General features: G+C 46.4%; 1 protein-coding gene across 1 annotated transcript; it reads left to right on the forward strand.

The window, feature by feature from the left end:
* Positions 1 to 1,572: 1,572 nt before the first annotated feature.
* LOC106812167 (hemicentin-1-like) lies at positions 1,573 to 3,351 on the forward strand. The gene has a single exon (XM_014815986.1). The coding sequence runs from the start codon at positions 1,573 to 1,575 to the stop codon at positions 3,349 to 3,351; it is 1,779 nt and encodes a 592-aa protein (XP_014671472.1).
* Positions 3,352 to 15,520: the final 12,169 nt, after the last annotated feature.

Raw genomic sequence — 15,520 nt, forward strand, 5'->3', positions numbered from 1 at the left:
TGTGTTGGGGGAGGGCCCAGAAAAAGTTTGAAATTACACCCCCTCAGATGCGTTTTCTGCGCGAGCAGGTGAGGGTCCGGACCAGAAAAAAGGGCCGTGGGCCAGAAAAAAGGGCCGTGGGCCAGAAAAAAGGGCAACTCAAAATTTTTAGGGGGGGGTGCGCACCCCCTGCAATAAAAAAATAGGTGACCATCCTAATTGTTTGTTTTGTTAATAATCGCCTCCATAACGTTCTCCGTGAGAACAACTGTAAATTTATATTAGTTAGAAACAGAAAGACCGGCCGCCTAGCTGTAATACCAAGATAACAGACTCGTAATGTAATTTTAACGTGGCGAGCACAGCTAGCGTGCGTTTCATCTTATCGTATACGGTCTTCGCTCCTCTAGCGCTTTCGATTAGCACCCTATCACTACTGATCACGTGGTGATTAACTACCAATCACAATGAAATTGGCACCATGTGCAAATACGCATGATTGCTCAAGGCGCTACGCAGGCCATCAATTATCTTAACTAAACATGTTAATTAAGCAATACATCGTACAATGCCTGTCAATGAGTTATATCTGTTATGTGTGTACATATACAGATTCGGGAAAAAATGTGCTACGTGTATCTGTCAGCATTTTTGCAGAACATTGCAATACACGGAATAAGACGCTTGCGAACTTTTATTCTTGCACGGAATTGCGGTTTGGTAAGTTAATTGAATATTGGCACAACTATATTTACCGATTGATTGAATGTTGAATGTTAACATTCAGCGATCCACGCATAGCAATGGAAATGTACGTAGCTATAGCAATATGGCATGATCGCAATTAATGCGGCTGCAGAAATTTCTTGTTTATATTGGCACACGTAAGTACGTCGTTATATCGCACTCAGTACCTTATTCTAATCAAGATTACGCTGCATAGCATGCGGGATGCGGAATAAGACAAACATTTACCGACCGGGATAAGAATATTCATACCGATAAAGACAACTTAAACGGTGCGTTGGAACGCGTGATACGCGCCTGCTGATCACAGCATTATATACTTACACTTGTATAGGCAACCGCACACGTGTTTACAGCGACCTCTCGTATTTGCTGTGTGAGTGTAGAGTAGTGTCCTTCTGCGCAGCCACGATCTGTTGTCGACGAAATACGACACGCCGTCATCGCAGGAACATTACACTAACCTGTCGTTTCTGACTGCGAAATCTTTCGGATATATTGTGTGTGTTTTTGGTTAGTTGGACGTGTTTTTTGCGCATAAGCTGGAGGGGCAAAAGACACGTACAATAGTCAGTGAACAGACAAGTTCGTTGACTATTTTTTTCATCGATAGCGAGATGACTGTACGGGTGATGTGTGCACCTTAAATGCTCGGCTCACAGATGGAAATAATGATACTAACAGGCTGATAAAGTCTGTTGAAGGGACAAAACCAGACGGCTAATAGGGAAAGCTCCGCGCTCAGTTAACTGTCGCGATATTTGTGCGCTATTGAGACTTGGATCGACCAGATACATATGGCCTCTACGTCAAAACATTCAGACATTTCCGAAGAATTGTATAACAATGGCAGCAGTGAAACTAGTTGCGGTGTGTGTCTTGTGCGCAGCTTTAGCGACGGTGAGGACGCAGTTCCTGCAGCATCCATCTGACACGGAGGCAGTTGAAGGATCTAATATTACCATGTCCTGTGAGCTTAATCTGACGCTTGATGGTAGCGATGAAGGTCAACCATGGGTGGACTGGTATCGTGACGGTTACCAGATTTCAATCGAGAATGAAGACAGATACTACATCGATGGTAATAGTTCGGACACGGGGAATTTTAGCATACAAATATCAAACTTACAAGTTGATAAAGATGATGCAGCGTTCTACTGCCAATTGCAGCAATATGAAATAGATCCTGAGAATAACTCTGTATCTAACACGGGTCGGGTAACTGTGCTTGTGTCACCACAGGCAGTTGATATGTTTCCGATCCCTTCACCACCGGATGGAAAGCTACAGTTTTTCTGTGTATCACACAGCAGTAAGCCAGCTGCCAGCGTCACGTGGTGGCTGAACGATGAAGACATCACAATTTACGCAAATCAAACACACGTGCCAGGTTTAACAAACAAGACATTTACAACTGAGAGCACGCTGCGGTACAGGGTCTCATCAGAGCATAATCACAAAGAACTTCTCTGTCGAATTTTCATCCACGAGTACTTACCTGTAGAGGGAATAACCGAGACCCTGTACCTGAGAGACACTGTGACCATCAGCAGCAGCAGCAACTCTACTGGCAATGACGTGTCTATCTCGCAAAACACGAACCTGACATTACACTGCAATGCAGATGGTTATCCAGAACCAACATACGCATGGTTTCACAACCTCAATCGGATTCGCGAATTGGGAAACGCGTTGGTCATCGAGCAAGTGGCACTTGACGACAGAGGATTCTACTCATGTCAGGCGAATAGTGCAGTTGGGAAATACATGTCGAGCAACATGATGGATGTGAGCGTCGCAGTTCCAGCTGCATACGCCTCGATGACGGTAGACCATTTCGTTGCTAATGGCGCGGTGACGATAATCACAGGACTACACGACGTTAGGTGTTTTACACGTAAAAGCTTTCCCGGCGGAATGGTAACCTGGCGACTCGGTGACAGGGAGGTGAAAACGGCGATTACTTTGCATATCTATAACGACGACGGAACTATAGCGACGTACAGCACACTGACGCACATATTCACCAGTGATGACGACGGCGAAACGCTATCCTGCCACGTTGACATCCACGAATTATTTCAGCCGCTGTCGGTCGAGCTGCAGCTTGATGTTCAGTACATGGGTGAAGTGAGAGTGAGCGGCGGCGATCAGAGTGGTAACGTAACTCTCGAGCCCGGCAACCCGCTGCGGCTGCTCTGCGCTGCGAACGGAAACCCAGCGCCATATTTCTCCTGGCTGCACAATAAGACGCTAGCCGTTGGAAACGGTAGCAGTAGCTACGAGAAAGAATCGGTAGGCTTTGACGACACGGGCGTCTACGAGTGCGCGGCGCGAAACAACGCCGGTGTTTTCATTTCGAATGAAGTGGCTGTGTTCGTCATTGCGCCGGATAAACTAAATATTGGCTACATCGTAGCCTACCTCATATTGAGCTTATTCATCCTCATTGTCATCATCGACGTTGTCGCCATTTGCATGCAAAAGAGAGCCGAGGCACGGGCAAGTACTGAGCCAGAAGAGGGTACCACGGACGACGATAACAGCATTGTAATAGAAGTGTCGCCTAAGAAAGAAAAATTCAAGAAAAACGTCAAGGCTAAAACAACTGACGCTGTAGTATAACTGGTATATGTCACGGGGAGCCTGCGGATCTCCTACCGGACAGCTGCCGCACCGCACAACAACATTATGAGTCAGGTTCAAGAAAGACCTACACGCAATACGTCAGGTGGCGCTCACAACATTATACATGGTCTAGTACAAGGAATGGCAATGCGATCGTAGCGTATCTCAGCCAGCAGATGGCGCTGATGCAACGAAAAGAAGTGACCATGGATGTTACCACAGTGATGTTACTACGCTTCACGGTACGGCAAGGCTTCTATGGGAAGGAGTCTAACTACGCACAGTAATACACAAGATGGATGCCGTCTACTGACTCGTCATGTTGAGCTTGAACGCAGCAGTTCATAGGAGAGCCACTTAGATATAGTTGTGTGAACGTAAAACACGCAGCACACGTCCAGGTGTTAGACTCTTTCGGTTATATAGTAGTGAAGTTGTAATACAGACAGTGAAATTATACATGTGATACAGAATTATTATCTCCGCCAATGAGATTATATTTTCGCTCATGGTGGTTTGTTGGTTTGTTGGTTTGACTGTCAACAGGATATCTCAAAATGTTACGGACGGATTTTGATGAATTTTTTTGGACAAGTTGGTATTGGGCCAACAACCAGTCGATTAGAGATTTTGGTGGTGATCCGGATCCGGATCTGGATTCAGGATTTTTTTTGTAATTTTGTATTTTTTTTTGTTGGGGAAGACTTCGAACGCATTCAAAATTCATTAAAAAAAATCCTGGATCTTTTTTCCAATTTCTGAAAATTCCATCAAACTATATATTGGGTGTACCAGCAAGATGGGGGGACTGTTACGCTGTGGCGGAGGTTTGCTATCTCCGATTGCTCTTGTATTATGATATTGTATCGAAGTTCTACCGTTATATTGTGATGAAATTATAGTATTATATAGTGTGGCAAGGTTAATGCATGCATATGTCGCAATTTTGAAGTGATTCTCTGGAGCAAAGAGAAGCAGTACAACAAGCAGATTTTTCGTGCGAAATTATAATGAGGCAAATATTCCTCAGTGCATATAGTCGCTACATTCATGCTGAAAAACGTGCTATTTAGTGGAACCGCGCTCTTCAGATATAGCTTGTATAATTATAACAACAGCGAAATATTATATGTACACATGCATGTTTGATAAATGAATAGGCCTAGGTACGCGTGCGTGCGTATACGTCTCTCTGTGCGCGCGTGTGAGTAGCCTATGTATGTGTGAGAGCGCGTGTGTGTGTGAGTGCATGCGTGCGCGTGTGTGTGCACGCGTGTGTGTGTATGTATGTGTGAGCGCGCGTGTGTGTGTGAGTTCATGCGTGCGCGTGTGTGTGCACGCGTGTGTGTGTATGTGTTTGTTTTATTGCATATCATATAATTAAACACATGGTGATAATAATATGTGAGTACACGTGTATGCATTGGTATTTTCCTGTTCGACTCTGATCCAGGGCAAGACAGCACATTAAGTGACAAGGAGAACAGAATGTTATGGCCACGCAGTGCGTAGCAATGTCTGTTTATCGGTGTTGCTTTAAGGTCTAGTAAATATATTTACATGCGTTGTAATCAGCGAGAATGTTAGGATGTTGTTGATGGAGATTTAGACGAAAATATTAACATTGTCATCGCTAGAATATTAGCACACACACAGACGTATATATATATATATCAGGTGGTCGACTGTTCGGAATGTGGCGGCTCCTTTCTTTCCATTTTCGATGTTTACCGTTTATAAATCGCATCGAGAAACAGAGTAATAGATACCTAATCGGACGTTACACTCGGCTATCTTATACGAGTTCACAGACCATCTCGCCTAAGATTATACGCTAGATATCAAGTTAGATATAACATTTAAATACTTTCGCGTGCACTTACGTGGCACAAACCAATCAGCGCTCATTGAATGTGTCCGTTGGAGCCGTCTTTGTCTTGTCTTTGTGTGACTATCCGTTGCTGTTGAGTACATACACAACGTCGTCATCGAAGTCATGTCATATGAATCGATCGTTGCAAACCATCAACCGAAATTTGTGAAATCATTTATTTTCGGTTAGTTGATATGGATTTTGGCATATAAGCTCGGATGCAGCAGCTCGTTAACGGATAAACACGTGGGCGTGACGGGCAGGAATAACAATGACAGCAGTGAAGCTGGTTGCGGTGTGTGTATTGTGCGCAGCCTTCCTGGCGGTGAGGACGCAGTTCCTGCAGCAACCATGTGACACGAACGCAGTTGAAGGTACCAATGTTACGGTGCACTGCACGATTGACCTTAGTGTCAATTCCGGGGAAGAATCTACCGTTTTGGTTTATTGGTATCGTGACGGTTCCTACGTTAGTCCTACTAATGAAGAAAGATATTTCTACATTGACGCCAACATGTACGACACCGGAAACTTTAGCTTGCTAATTTCTAACTTGAGAGTTGAGAAAGATGACGCAGAGTATTATTGTGTATGGCAGCAAGACGAGCTCGCGCCGGGGAGCGGCTATTTCTCTAACAAGGGTCATCTAACTGTGCTTGTGTCCCCAGAGTCGGTTGCCATGTCTCTTATAGACAGCTCTTCATCACCGGATGGAGCGCTACAGTTCTCTTGTGTATCGGATAGCAGTAAACCAGCAGCTAGCATCACCTGGTGTCTGAATGGTGAAGATATCACTGCCGACTCCAGTCAAACAGAGGAAGCGGGTTTAAGAAACAAGACATTTACAACAAAAAGTATCGTGAGTCACAGGTTTTTAAAGGAAGACATTGAAAAAAAACTTCGTTGTCATATCTTCATTCACCAACGTTTACCCGAAGAAGTTTTAAGCGAGATTTTGTACATGGCAGACACCGTGACCATCAGCAGCAGCAACAACTCCAGTGATGATGACGTCATTATTATCGAGGCAGAGACGCTGATTCTACGCTGCAATGCTGACGGCTATCCAGAACCATCTTTCACGTGGTTGCACGACGACCAGGGGATACAAGCTGCAGGCGACGAGCTGGTGCTCGAGTTAGTCGAGCTTAAACACAGAGGATTGTACGCGTGTAAAGCAACTAGTGTGTTTGGAGAATACATGTCGACTAACATGTTGAATGTGACCGTGTTAGTGCCAGCAGGGAATGTCACAATGACGATAGACGGTAATAATGTAGACGGTAATATGACGATACTTGCGGGATCCCATGAGGTTATCTGCACTACAGGTAAAAGCTACCCGGGAGGAACAGTAACATGGAAGCTTGGTGATACACCTATAAACGGAGCTAATACTTTACATGTCAGTGAGGTCGATAGAACTATAACGACGTACAGCACACTGACGCGTACGTTTATCGCTGATAATCACGACAAAATACTTGCCTGTCTTGTTGACATCCACGAATCATTCCAGTCATTGTCAGTCGATGTTTGGCTTAATGTACAGTACATGGGGCAGGTCAGAGTAAGCGGTGACAGTCAGGCAGGCGTTATGACTGTCAAGCACGGCAGTGCGCTTTGGCTGCTGTGTAACGCAGACGGAAACCCAGAGCCAAGTTATTCATGGCTTCAAAACAAATCGTTAGTTCCTGCAGAAGTAAACCGCGTGTACGAAAGGGAACAGGTTAGTTTCGTAGATGCTGGTGACTACGCATGCTCAGCCGCTAACATTGCAGGAGTTGTGAACTCTGCTAATTCAATGTCTGTAGTCGTCGTTGCTCCCCAACCAAATACATCGAATACGGCCCTCATTGTCGGACTGGTCATCGCTGCTTTGGTTTTGATCATCTTAATCATCGTCATCGTCGGCGTCTGCGCGAAGAAGAAGCATGACTCAGAGTCCCCTACTTCTTCGACCGAGAGCGCCACAAATTACCACGATAACGCTGGCATGAATGTTTGGACAACGGACATATCCCACAGTGTACCGGATCAGTATGAGTCGGGCCAGGGGGAAAGAAGCTACACCCAACCTCACACAACCTACCTACGACCGCAGTACGAGCCCAGTCTCGTGGAGAGCTACAACTACCCCGGCAGAATAGACGGCGTGCTACCGCAGTATGCGCAGGAATCGTGCAGCCAACCTGACAGATCGCACAGTGTGCCACGTCAGTATGACTCCGGTTACATTGATATCCTACCTGAAGACTCTTACAGTCAGTGTGCCGCGCCAGAAGATGGCGCTGGTTGTATGAGAGGAAGCGACGACGACGCTGCCTACGTTATTCCTCCCATGAGAACGTTAGGTTATGGTCAGGGCTCTGGCAACGATTCTAACTCTGCGCATTCACTCAGTGGCTGGATTCCCAACAGCGACTCGAATCGTTATGGTATAACACTTCAGATGAGAGTTACTTTAACACGCTTGTCTGAACATTAATCATAAAGCACTAGGCTGACTTCGATCGCGTTATGAAGAAACTTCTATAAAAACTATATATATTAAAGTAGAGAATGGATTATAGGAGGCAGTTGTCTGAACATTTCACAACAGCGCACGTCCTGTTGCATTAACACGAGAAATGCAACACTATACGTGATCACGTCGCGTTATATTAAAATACAATTCCGGGTTCGTTAGGAAGTCTTTGATTTTCTTTACGGATAATAAATAACAAGAGTATACACGATGTGAGACGTGGTTTCGTTCCTGTATCACAGGACATAATATAAGTCAAACGCGCTGATCTAACAAGTTCGAGTTTATTGTTTGTCTTAACAATATAATGTTTGTGTATATTGTTAGTTTGTAATTACACCATAAAGCACCGTAGTCTATGTACATTACTAGAAACTGGGCTGATATATAGATGTCGCACTCCTACGCCTCACTATTAGGACGGGTTGTTCTTGGGACGTTGTATATATTACATTGCATGAAAGCTACGTGATGAGTGTGGGAGGCCGTCGATGGACTATTTTATAGAAAGATACTGATGGATGTATATGAGAGTGGTATATGAGTGTGTGTATATGAGAAGGTAACATTACTCGTTATACGGGAGCGTGTAAATTACACACAGGCTCCGACTCTCTCTCTCTCTTTCGCTCTCTCTCTCTCGCTCTCTCTCTCTCTGACTCTCTCGCTATATCTCTCTTGCTGTGTCTCTCTTCACTCTCGTTCTCTTGTTAATACCCCCAGATTGGCCGGTTTATTATCATTTGTCAACTTTGTCACGGCTATATAGGTGTTGTACAACAGTAGAAGACGTCTGTTGTATTGTAGAGGCTGCGTCCCAATTACGCAGGGGCGCTTCAACAATTAAGTTATTGTTGTTATTGTGATGACATGGGACGTCGTGCTCGTATATACGTAGCCCCACCGCGCACCCTAAGATTATTTTCAATTTCGCATTAATATGTTACTGGTAGTTAGAAGCAGCTGGTAAGTTCCAGGAAGGGTAATCTTAACCGATTACTTGCAGCTATCATTTGCCACGGGGCGCGTCGGCTGGTGTAGGATAGCCGAACGGACTGTATATATATTGGTTAGCTGCGAATATCCAAATAAGCAGTCGCGGACCAATCTGTTGGGTACTGACAATAATCCTTAGCCTGCGAGGGCACATTGTCCAGGAGAAGGAAAACTCTGATTTCAAACCACCTGCTGCCTTGCAGAGTGTGCCTTTTTAGGCAAAGGCTATGGCCCACTATTTACCGATAATAGTGGTTGGTGTTAGAGGTCGGCCGTTCGGAATGTGGCGGCTCCTTCCCATTTTCGATGTTTATAGTTTAAAAATTTACCGTTTATCGTTTACCGTTTGCACAACCAGCTTCACTGCTGCCATTGTTAACCCTGCCCGCGTGAAATAACTGACGCCCACGTGTTTATCGGTTCACGGGTTAATTGACTATCAAATTGCGGTTGAAGGTTTGCAACGGTGATTCATATATGACAAGACGACACAAGCGTGCACGCGGAGGTACGTTTATCTATTATGATTTAACTTGACATCCAGCGTATAATCAGACAAGTGCAATGTTCGATTATTTATAACTGTTATATTATTAATATATTATAACTCTTATGTACTTATACTATAGTGCGATATACGGTAAATGGTTATTGCCGTTTACGGTTATTACCGCTTTCGGGTATTATCGTTTACGGTTATTACTGTTTACGGTTATTACTGTTTACGGTTATTACTCTTTACGGTTATCACCGCTTTCGGTTATTACTCTTTACGGTTATTACTGTTTTAACGGTAATTAACGTTTACTGTTATTACCGTTTACAGGTAATTACCGTTTAACGGTATATAATGTTAAACGTTAACGTTAAACCGTTTATAGTTTATTGTCGGTTGCAAACCTTGGGCTGGATTAACAATGACAGCAGTGACGCTGGTTGCGGTGTGTGTATTGTGCGCAGCCTTAGTTGCGGTGAAGACACAGTTCCTGCAGCAACCATGTGACACGGAGGCAGTTGAAGGTACCAATGTTACGGTGCACTGTACGATTGACCTTGGTTTCTATTCCGCGGAAGATTTACCCATTTTCGTTTATTGGTATCGTGACGGTTCCTACGTAAGTCCTACTAATGAAGAAAGATATTTCTACATTGACGCCAACAAGTACGATACAGGAAACTTTGGCATGCTAATATCTAACTTGAGAGTTGAGAAAGATGACGCAGAGTTCTATTGTATATGGCAGTATGCCGCGGGCGCGCCGAGGAGCGGCCCTTTATCTGACAAGAGACATCTAACTGTGCTTGTGCCACCACAGTCGGCTGTAATGTCTCTTATAGACAGCTCTTCATCACCGGATGGAACGCTACAGTTCTATTGTGTATCGGACAGCAGTAACCCAGCAGCTAGCGTCACTTGGTGGCTGAATGGTGAAGATATCACTGCCGACTCCAGTCAAACAGAGGAAGCGGGTTCAAGAAACAATACATTTACAACAAATAGTATCCTGAGTCACAGGTTTTCAACGGAAGATATTGACAAAGAACTTCGTTGTCATATCTCCAATGATGATGACGTCATTATTATTGAGGCAGAGGAGCTGGTTCTACGCTCCAATGCTGACGGCTATCCAGAACCATCTTACACGTGGTTCCACGACGACCAGGGGATATAAGCTGCAGGCGACGAGGTGGTGATCGAGCGAGTCTAGTTTAGACACAGCGGATTGTACGCGTGTAAAGCAACTAGTGTGTTTGGAGAATACATGTCGACTAACATGTTGAATCTGACCGTGTTAGTGCCAGCAAGGAATGTCACAATGACGATAGACGGTAATAATGTAGACGGTAATATGACGATACGTGCGGGATCCCTTGAAGTTAGCTGCACTACAGGTAAAAGTTTCCCGGGAGGAACAGTAACATGGAAGCTTGGTGATACACCTATAGACGGAGCTAATACCTTACATGTCAGTGAAGTTGATAGAACTATAACGACGTACAGCACAATGACGCGTACGTTTACTGCTGATGATCACGATAAAATACTTGCCTGTCATGTTGACATCCACGAATCATTGCAGTCACTGTCAGCCGATGGTCGGCTCAATGTTATTTACATTGGAGGAGTCAGAGTAAGCGGTGATAGTCAGGCAGGCGTTATGACTGTCAACCACAGAAGTGCGCTGTGGCTGCTCTGTAACGCAGACGGAAACCCCAAGCCAAGTTATTCATGGCTTCACAACGGAACTGTTATCCCAGCAAAAGCCAACCGCACGTACGGGAGAGGCTCTGTCACCCCTGTCGATGCGGGCGACTACGCATGCGCAGTCTGCAATCTTGCAGGAAAAGTATTCTCTACTAATACAATGTCTGTGGTCGTTGTCCCTCCACCACAAACATCAAGCATTGGACTTATTGTCGGACTGGTCATTGGTGGCGTATTCTTTGTAATCCTATTCATCTTCGCCGCTTCAATCCACCTAAAGAGGAGATTAAAATTAGAGCAGAATACTCTCGTAAAAGACGGCGCACAAAGAATGTACGAAAACGAGGACGACATCACGGGTCAAGAGCCACCAGGTGGTCATAAGCAGGTGTTCTCCACCCCACCAAACAGCAAACATCATGCAGCAAGGCCGTACGACTCCGGTACTAAGGATATCCCGATCACACATGAAAGTCGTCACGAACAATCCGCGGCCAAGTGAAAAAACGAGCCAACGAGCCTGGTCCGACGAACCAGAAATTAACGACGAGGGCGGTTGTCATGGCTCTACCGATCAACCCAACCTTATTCTACCCCCCACAGCATGCTCTTCCCACACTGATTCATTACAATATGTTAGTTCTAACAGTGTTTTCAACCATGCGCTGACCACAACGAGGACTCCACAAACTGACCTGTCGTTTTATGCTGACATCGGTGGCTCTGTAGCATCAGCGTCACTGTAGCTGGCTGTCGCCTGCAAACCCTCGTATGAGAACCTAGCGCGGGAGCGGACACGGGCTTCTTTCGCGTTGTTTATATTATGCGCATGCGCATGCATATCATTTCGTAACATCATGCAGCACACAAGTTAGAGTTTTATTAATCATGCGTTTGTCAGATATTATTAGTCAGTTATCGGGCAGTTATTGGTCAGTAATTATTATTATTATTATTGTCAGTTATTATTGTCAGTCAATTATGCGTTTGTCAGTTATTAATCATGTGTTTGTCAGTAAAATTACTCAAAAAGGTAGCAATGTATGATTTTCTGTATAAATTTGTCGGTAATGTTATGTTTTAGTTGTATGTTTTAGCGCGCACGATTTATTCCTTAGCTCGGATATCCCGCAAAAGCACATTTTATAACACAGACGAAGACAACAGAATATCGCAACCACCTTAATTGCTTGATGTGATGACGTCACTTTAAGGGCGGCGCCAGGGTATTTTCTTAGGGGGAGCGAAACCGGGGCGAAACCAGGGGGTAGATTCATCAAGCTGCGTACGCAAAATATTTTGCGTAAATCTTGTGTACGCAATCGACGTTGCTTAGTTGCGATTCATCAACACAGCTATTTAGTAAATTTGCGTACGATTTCGCGTACGCAAGCGAGGCCGTTTTAGGTGCGATTCATCAAGCTAAAATTTACGTAAACCTTTGCGTAACTTTACACGAGCTGACGAGGTGCCGTAAACCATTCGAAATTTCCGCAGGTGTTTCCAGCATACCGCAGCATACATTATTTTATTGAGAAAACATTATAAAATTACTACTCAACTAAAAATAAATAAATAATTACCATACTACACAGACAGGCGGCGCCTTTGACGCTTCTTTTGTCATAGCTTGGCATTGTTTTCGTTATAAGCGATTTCGTAGTTAGCCGTGTACGTGCACACGCACGCACTTGTACGTGCACACGCACGCACGTGTACGTGCACACGCACGCACGTGTACGTGTACACGCACGAACGCACACGTACACAAGCACGCACGCACGCCGGTGTACGTGCACACGCACGCACGCCTGTGTACCTACACACGTACGCACGCACGTGTACGTGCACACATACGCAGGCACGCACGTGCACATGCACGCACGCACGCACGCACGTGTACGTACACACGCACGCACGCACGTGTACGTACACGCACGCACACACACACGCACGCACGCACACACACACGCACGCACGCACACGTGCACAATCATCACGCACCAGCGTAGTACTCACGCAACGCACCCGTGTAACGTACACACCAAAGCACGACACGTGTAACGTGCACAACGCACGGACTGCACCACCACGGCACCACGAAACGTGTACGGGCACAGCACGCACGCGCGCCCGTGTACGACAAACGCACGCAACGCACGTGTACGTGCACACCACGCACGCACGTGACGTGCACAACACGACGCACGCACACTGCACATGCACCGCACCACGCCAACGAAAGTGTACGGCCACAGACGCACGCACGCACGTGTACGTACACACGGCACGTGTACGTGCCACACCACGCCGCTACGTGTACTTGACACGGCAAACGGCACACACGCACCACGCAGCGGTACGTACACGCGCAAACCACGCAAACGGTCTACGCTGCACACACACCACGTGTACGTGTACGTGCCACACACAACGCACGCACACGTGGCACATTGCACGCACTGCACGCACGCACGTGTACGTGTACACCAACCGCACGCACAGCACACACGTGTACGTACACGACGACACGCACGCATGCTTACGTGTGCTGCTTCATGATGTGAACGCAATCACAAACGAAAAATGGGGCACTATCACTCCCCCAGCACATCATGAACAGCAGCTAAAACAAGCCTATATGTGTTTAAATAGCAAGAGGCGTCCAGTTGGTTCCTATCGGTAAGTGTCGCACCAGTGAATTGGTTAATGCTAGGCACGCCTCTCAACAGCGCAGCAGCCACACCGATGGCGTAGTGGATTTACACTGAATCATCAAGCATTTGCGTACGCAGGCTACGCTGCGGGTGATGCAATCGCACCCTACGAGCTTGCGTAGGCGTACTTCGTAGAAACATCGTGTACGCAATACACCTATACCAACGTTGAATCCGGCCCCAAGGGCGTGTACAGAGGACTCGAAAGGGGTGTCTGGGGGCCTCCGCCCGGCAGGAAAATTAATTTGAAAATTAGACCCCCTCAGATGCTTTTCGCGCGAGCAGGGGGGGTCCGACCCCCGGACCCCCCACCCCTGACACGCCCCTGGGGACGTAGACTGCAATCGCGTGCCTTGCAACGTACGGTAGTCCAGGGGGTATGAACGAACGCCATCTCGACGCCATTCGGCCGCATCGCCTGTTTGCAGCAGGATGGCTAGTGGCTGTCAGGTTGGCTGCCGGCGAACAGTGGGGCCGGTCGGGAGGTGATGGAGTCCAGAACGATCAGAAAGGAAGCGAGGGAAAAGCACATATTGACGTATAGCTTAGCGTCTACAAAAAACGAATGGCGTAGTGGCGCAGTAACATATCCACTGACGGGCGATCGAATCAATCCGGAGCGGCGCGTGGGGCCCGATGAACTAGCGCGAATCAGCTAGCCGCTGGAAGGCGGCTATTTGCGGCGCATGCGCCTGAAGGCGGCGCGAGCAGCGAGTGTTACACGGTGCCGATAGTTAGAGGGCTCGTGTTTGTGGGGCCGGGGTTGCAGGGGCCGCCAGCGGAAGTGCGATCCTGAAGCATAATCGCCGGTAACGTCGTTGTGCGGTGGCATCAGCAGCGCAATCAAGATTGATGCATCAACGCGTACGCAAAAATATTTTGGCGTAAATCTTGTGTAACGCAGAATCGACGTTTGCATAGTTGCGAATTCATCAACACACCTATAGATAAATTTGCTATGATTCGCTACCAAGCGAGGCCCGTTTAAGGGCATTCATCAAAGCAAAAATTTACGTAAACGGGCTTGCTAACTTTACCGCAACGAAAAGGTGGCCGTAAACACCACTCGAAAATGTCCGCCAGGTGTTTCCAGCAACGCAGATGCATTATTATTGAGAAAAACATTATAAATTATACTCACTAAAACTAAATAAATAATTAGTCCAAACTACCCAGAACAGGCGGCGGCATTGACGGTTTTTTGTCAAGCTTTGGCATTGTTTCGTTAAAGCGAGTAACGTAGTTAGCGTGGTGTACGTGCACTACGCCGGGCGCACTTGTCACGTGGCACACGCACCGCACTTGTAAGTGCACAGAATAAATGGCAAGAATCAGGAGTAGACGGTGAGCAAGCAATGTTGCAGAGTTCTGGATCACTAAAATTTTATAGCTACAGGCGGACAGCTGCAAGGGGCGTGTATATATACTATATAACATAATAATGACGCGCCAAAAGACGTAATAATACTTGAAAACATTTGGTACGGAGCAAATTATGGCCTAAAAAAGCTGCCGCGCGCCGCGGCAGTTCCGAGCCCTTGCACGCACGTGTACCTGCACACGCACGCACGCAACGCAGCGCACACACGCACGCCGCACGCGTACGTGTCGAGCTGTTTCATCGAAGTGTTGAAACACAAATCAATAACAAACGAAAATGAGGACAAACTATCAAGCATCCCCCAAAGCACTCCTGTAGACAGGCTTAGAGCCATATAGGTTACATACAAGAGAGCGTCAGTTTGGTTCCATATGTATGTGTCGCACAGTGTGAGGTTTAAGCTAGGCACCGCCCTCAACAAGCCAGCAGCTACATGGCCGTCGTGAGATTTACACTGGAAATCCAT

This window comes from Priapulus caudatus, unplaced genomic scaffold, assembly GCF_000485595.1.
Source record: "Priapulus caudatus unplaced genomic scaffold, Priapulus_caudatus-5.0.1 Scaffold615, whole genome shotgun sequence".
Classification (NCBI taxonomy): domain Eukaryota; kingdom Metazoa; phylum Priapulida; class Priapulimorpha; order Priapulimorphida; family Priapulidae; genus Priapulus; species Priapulus caudatus.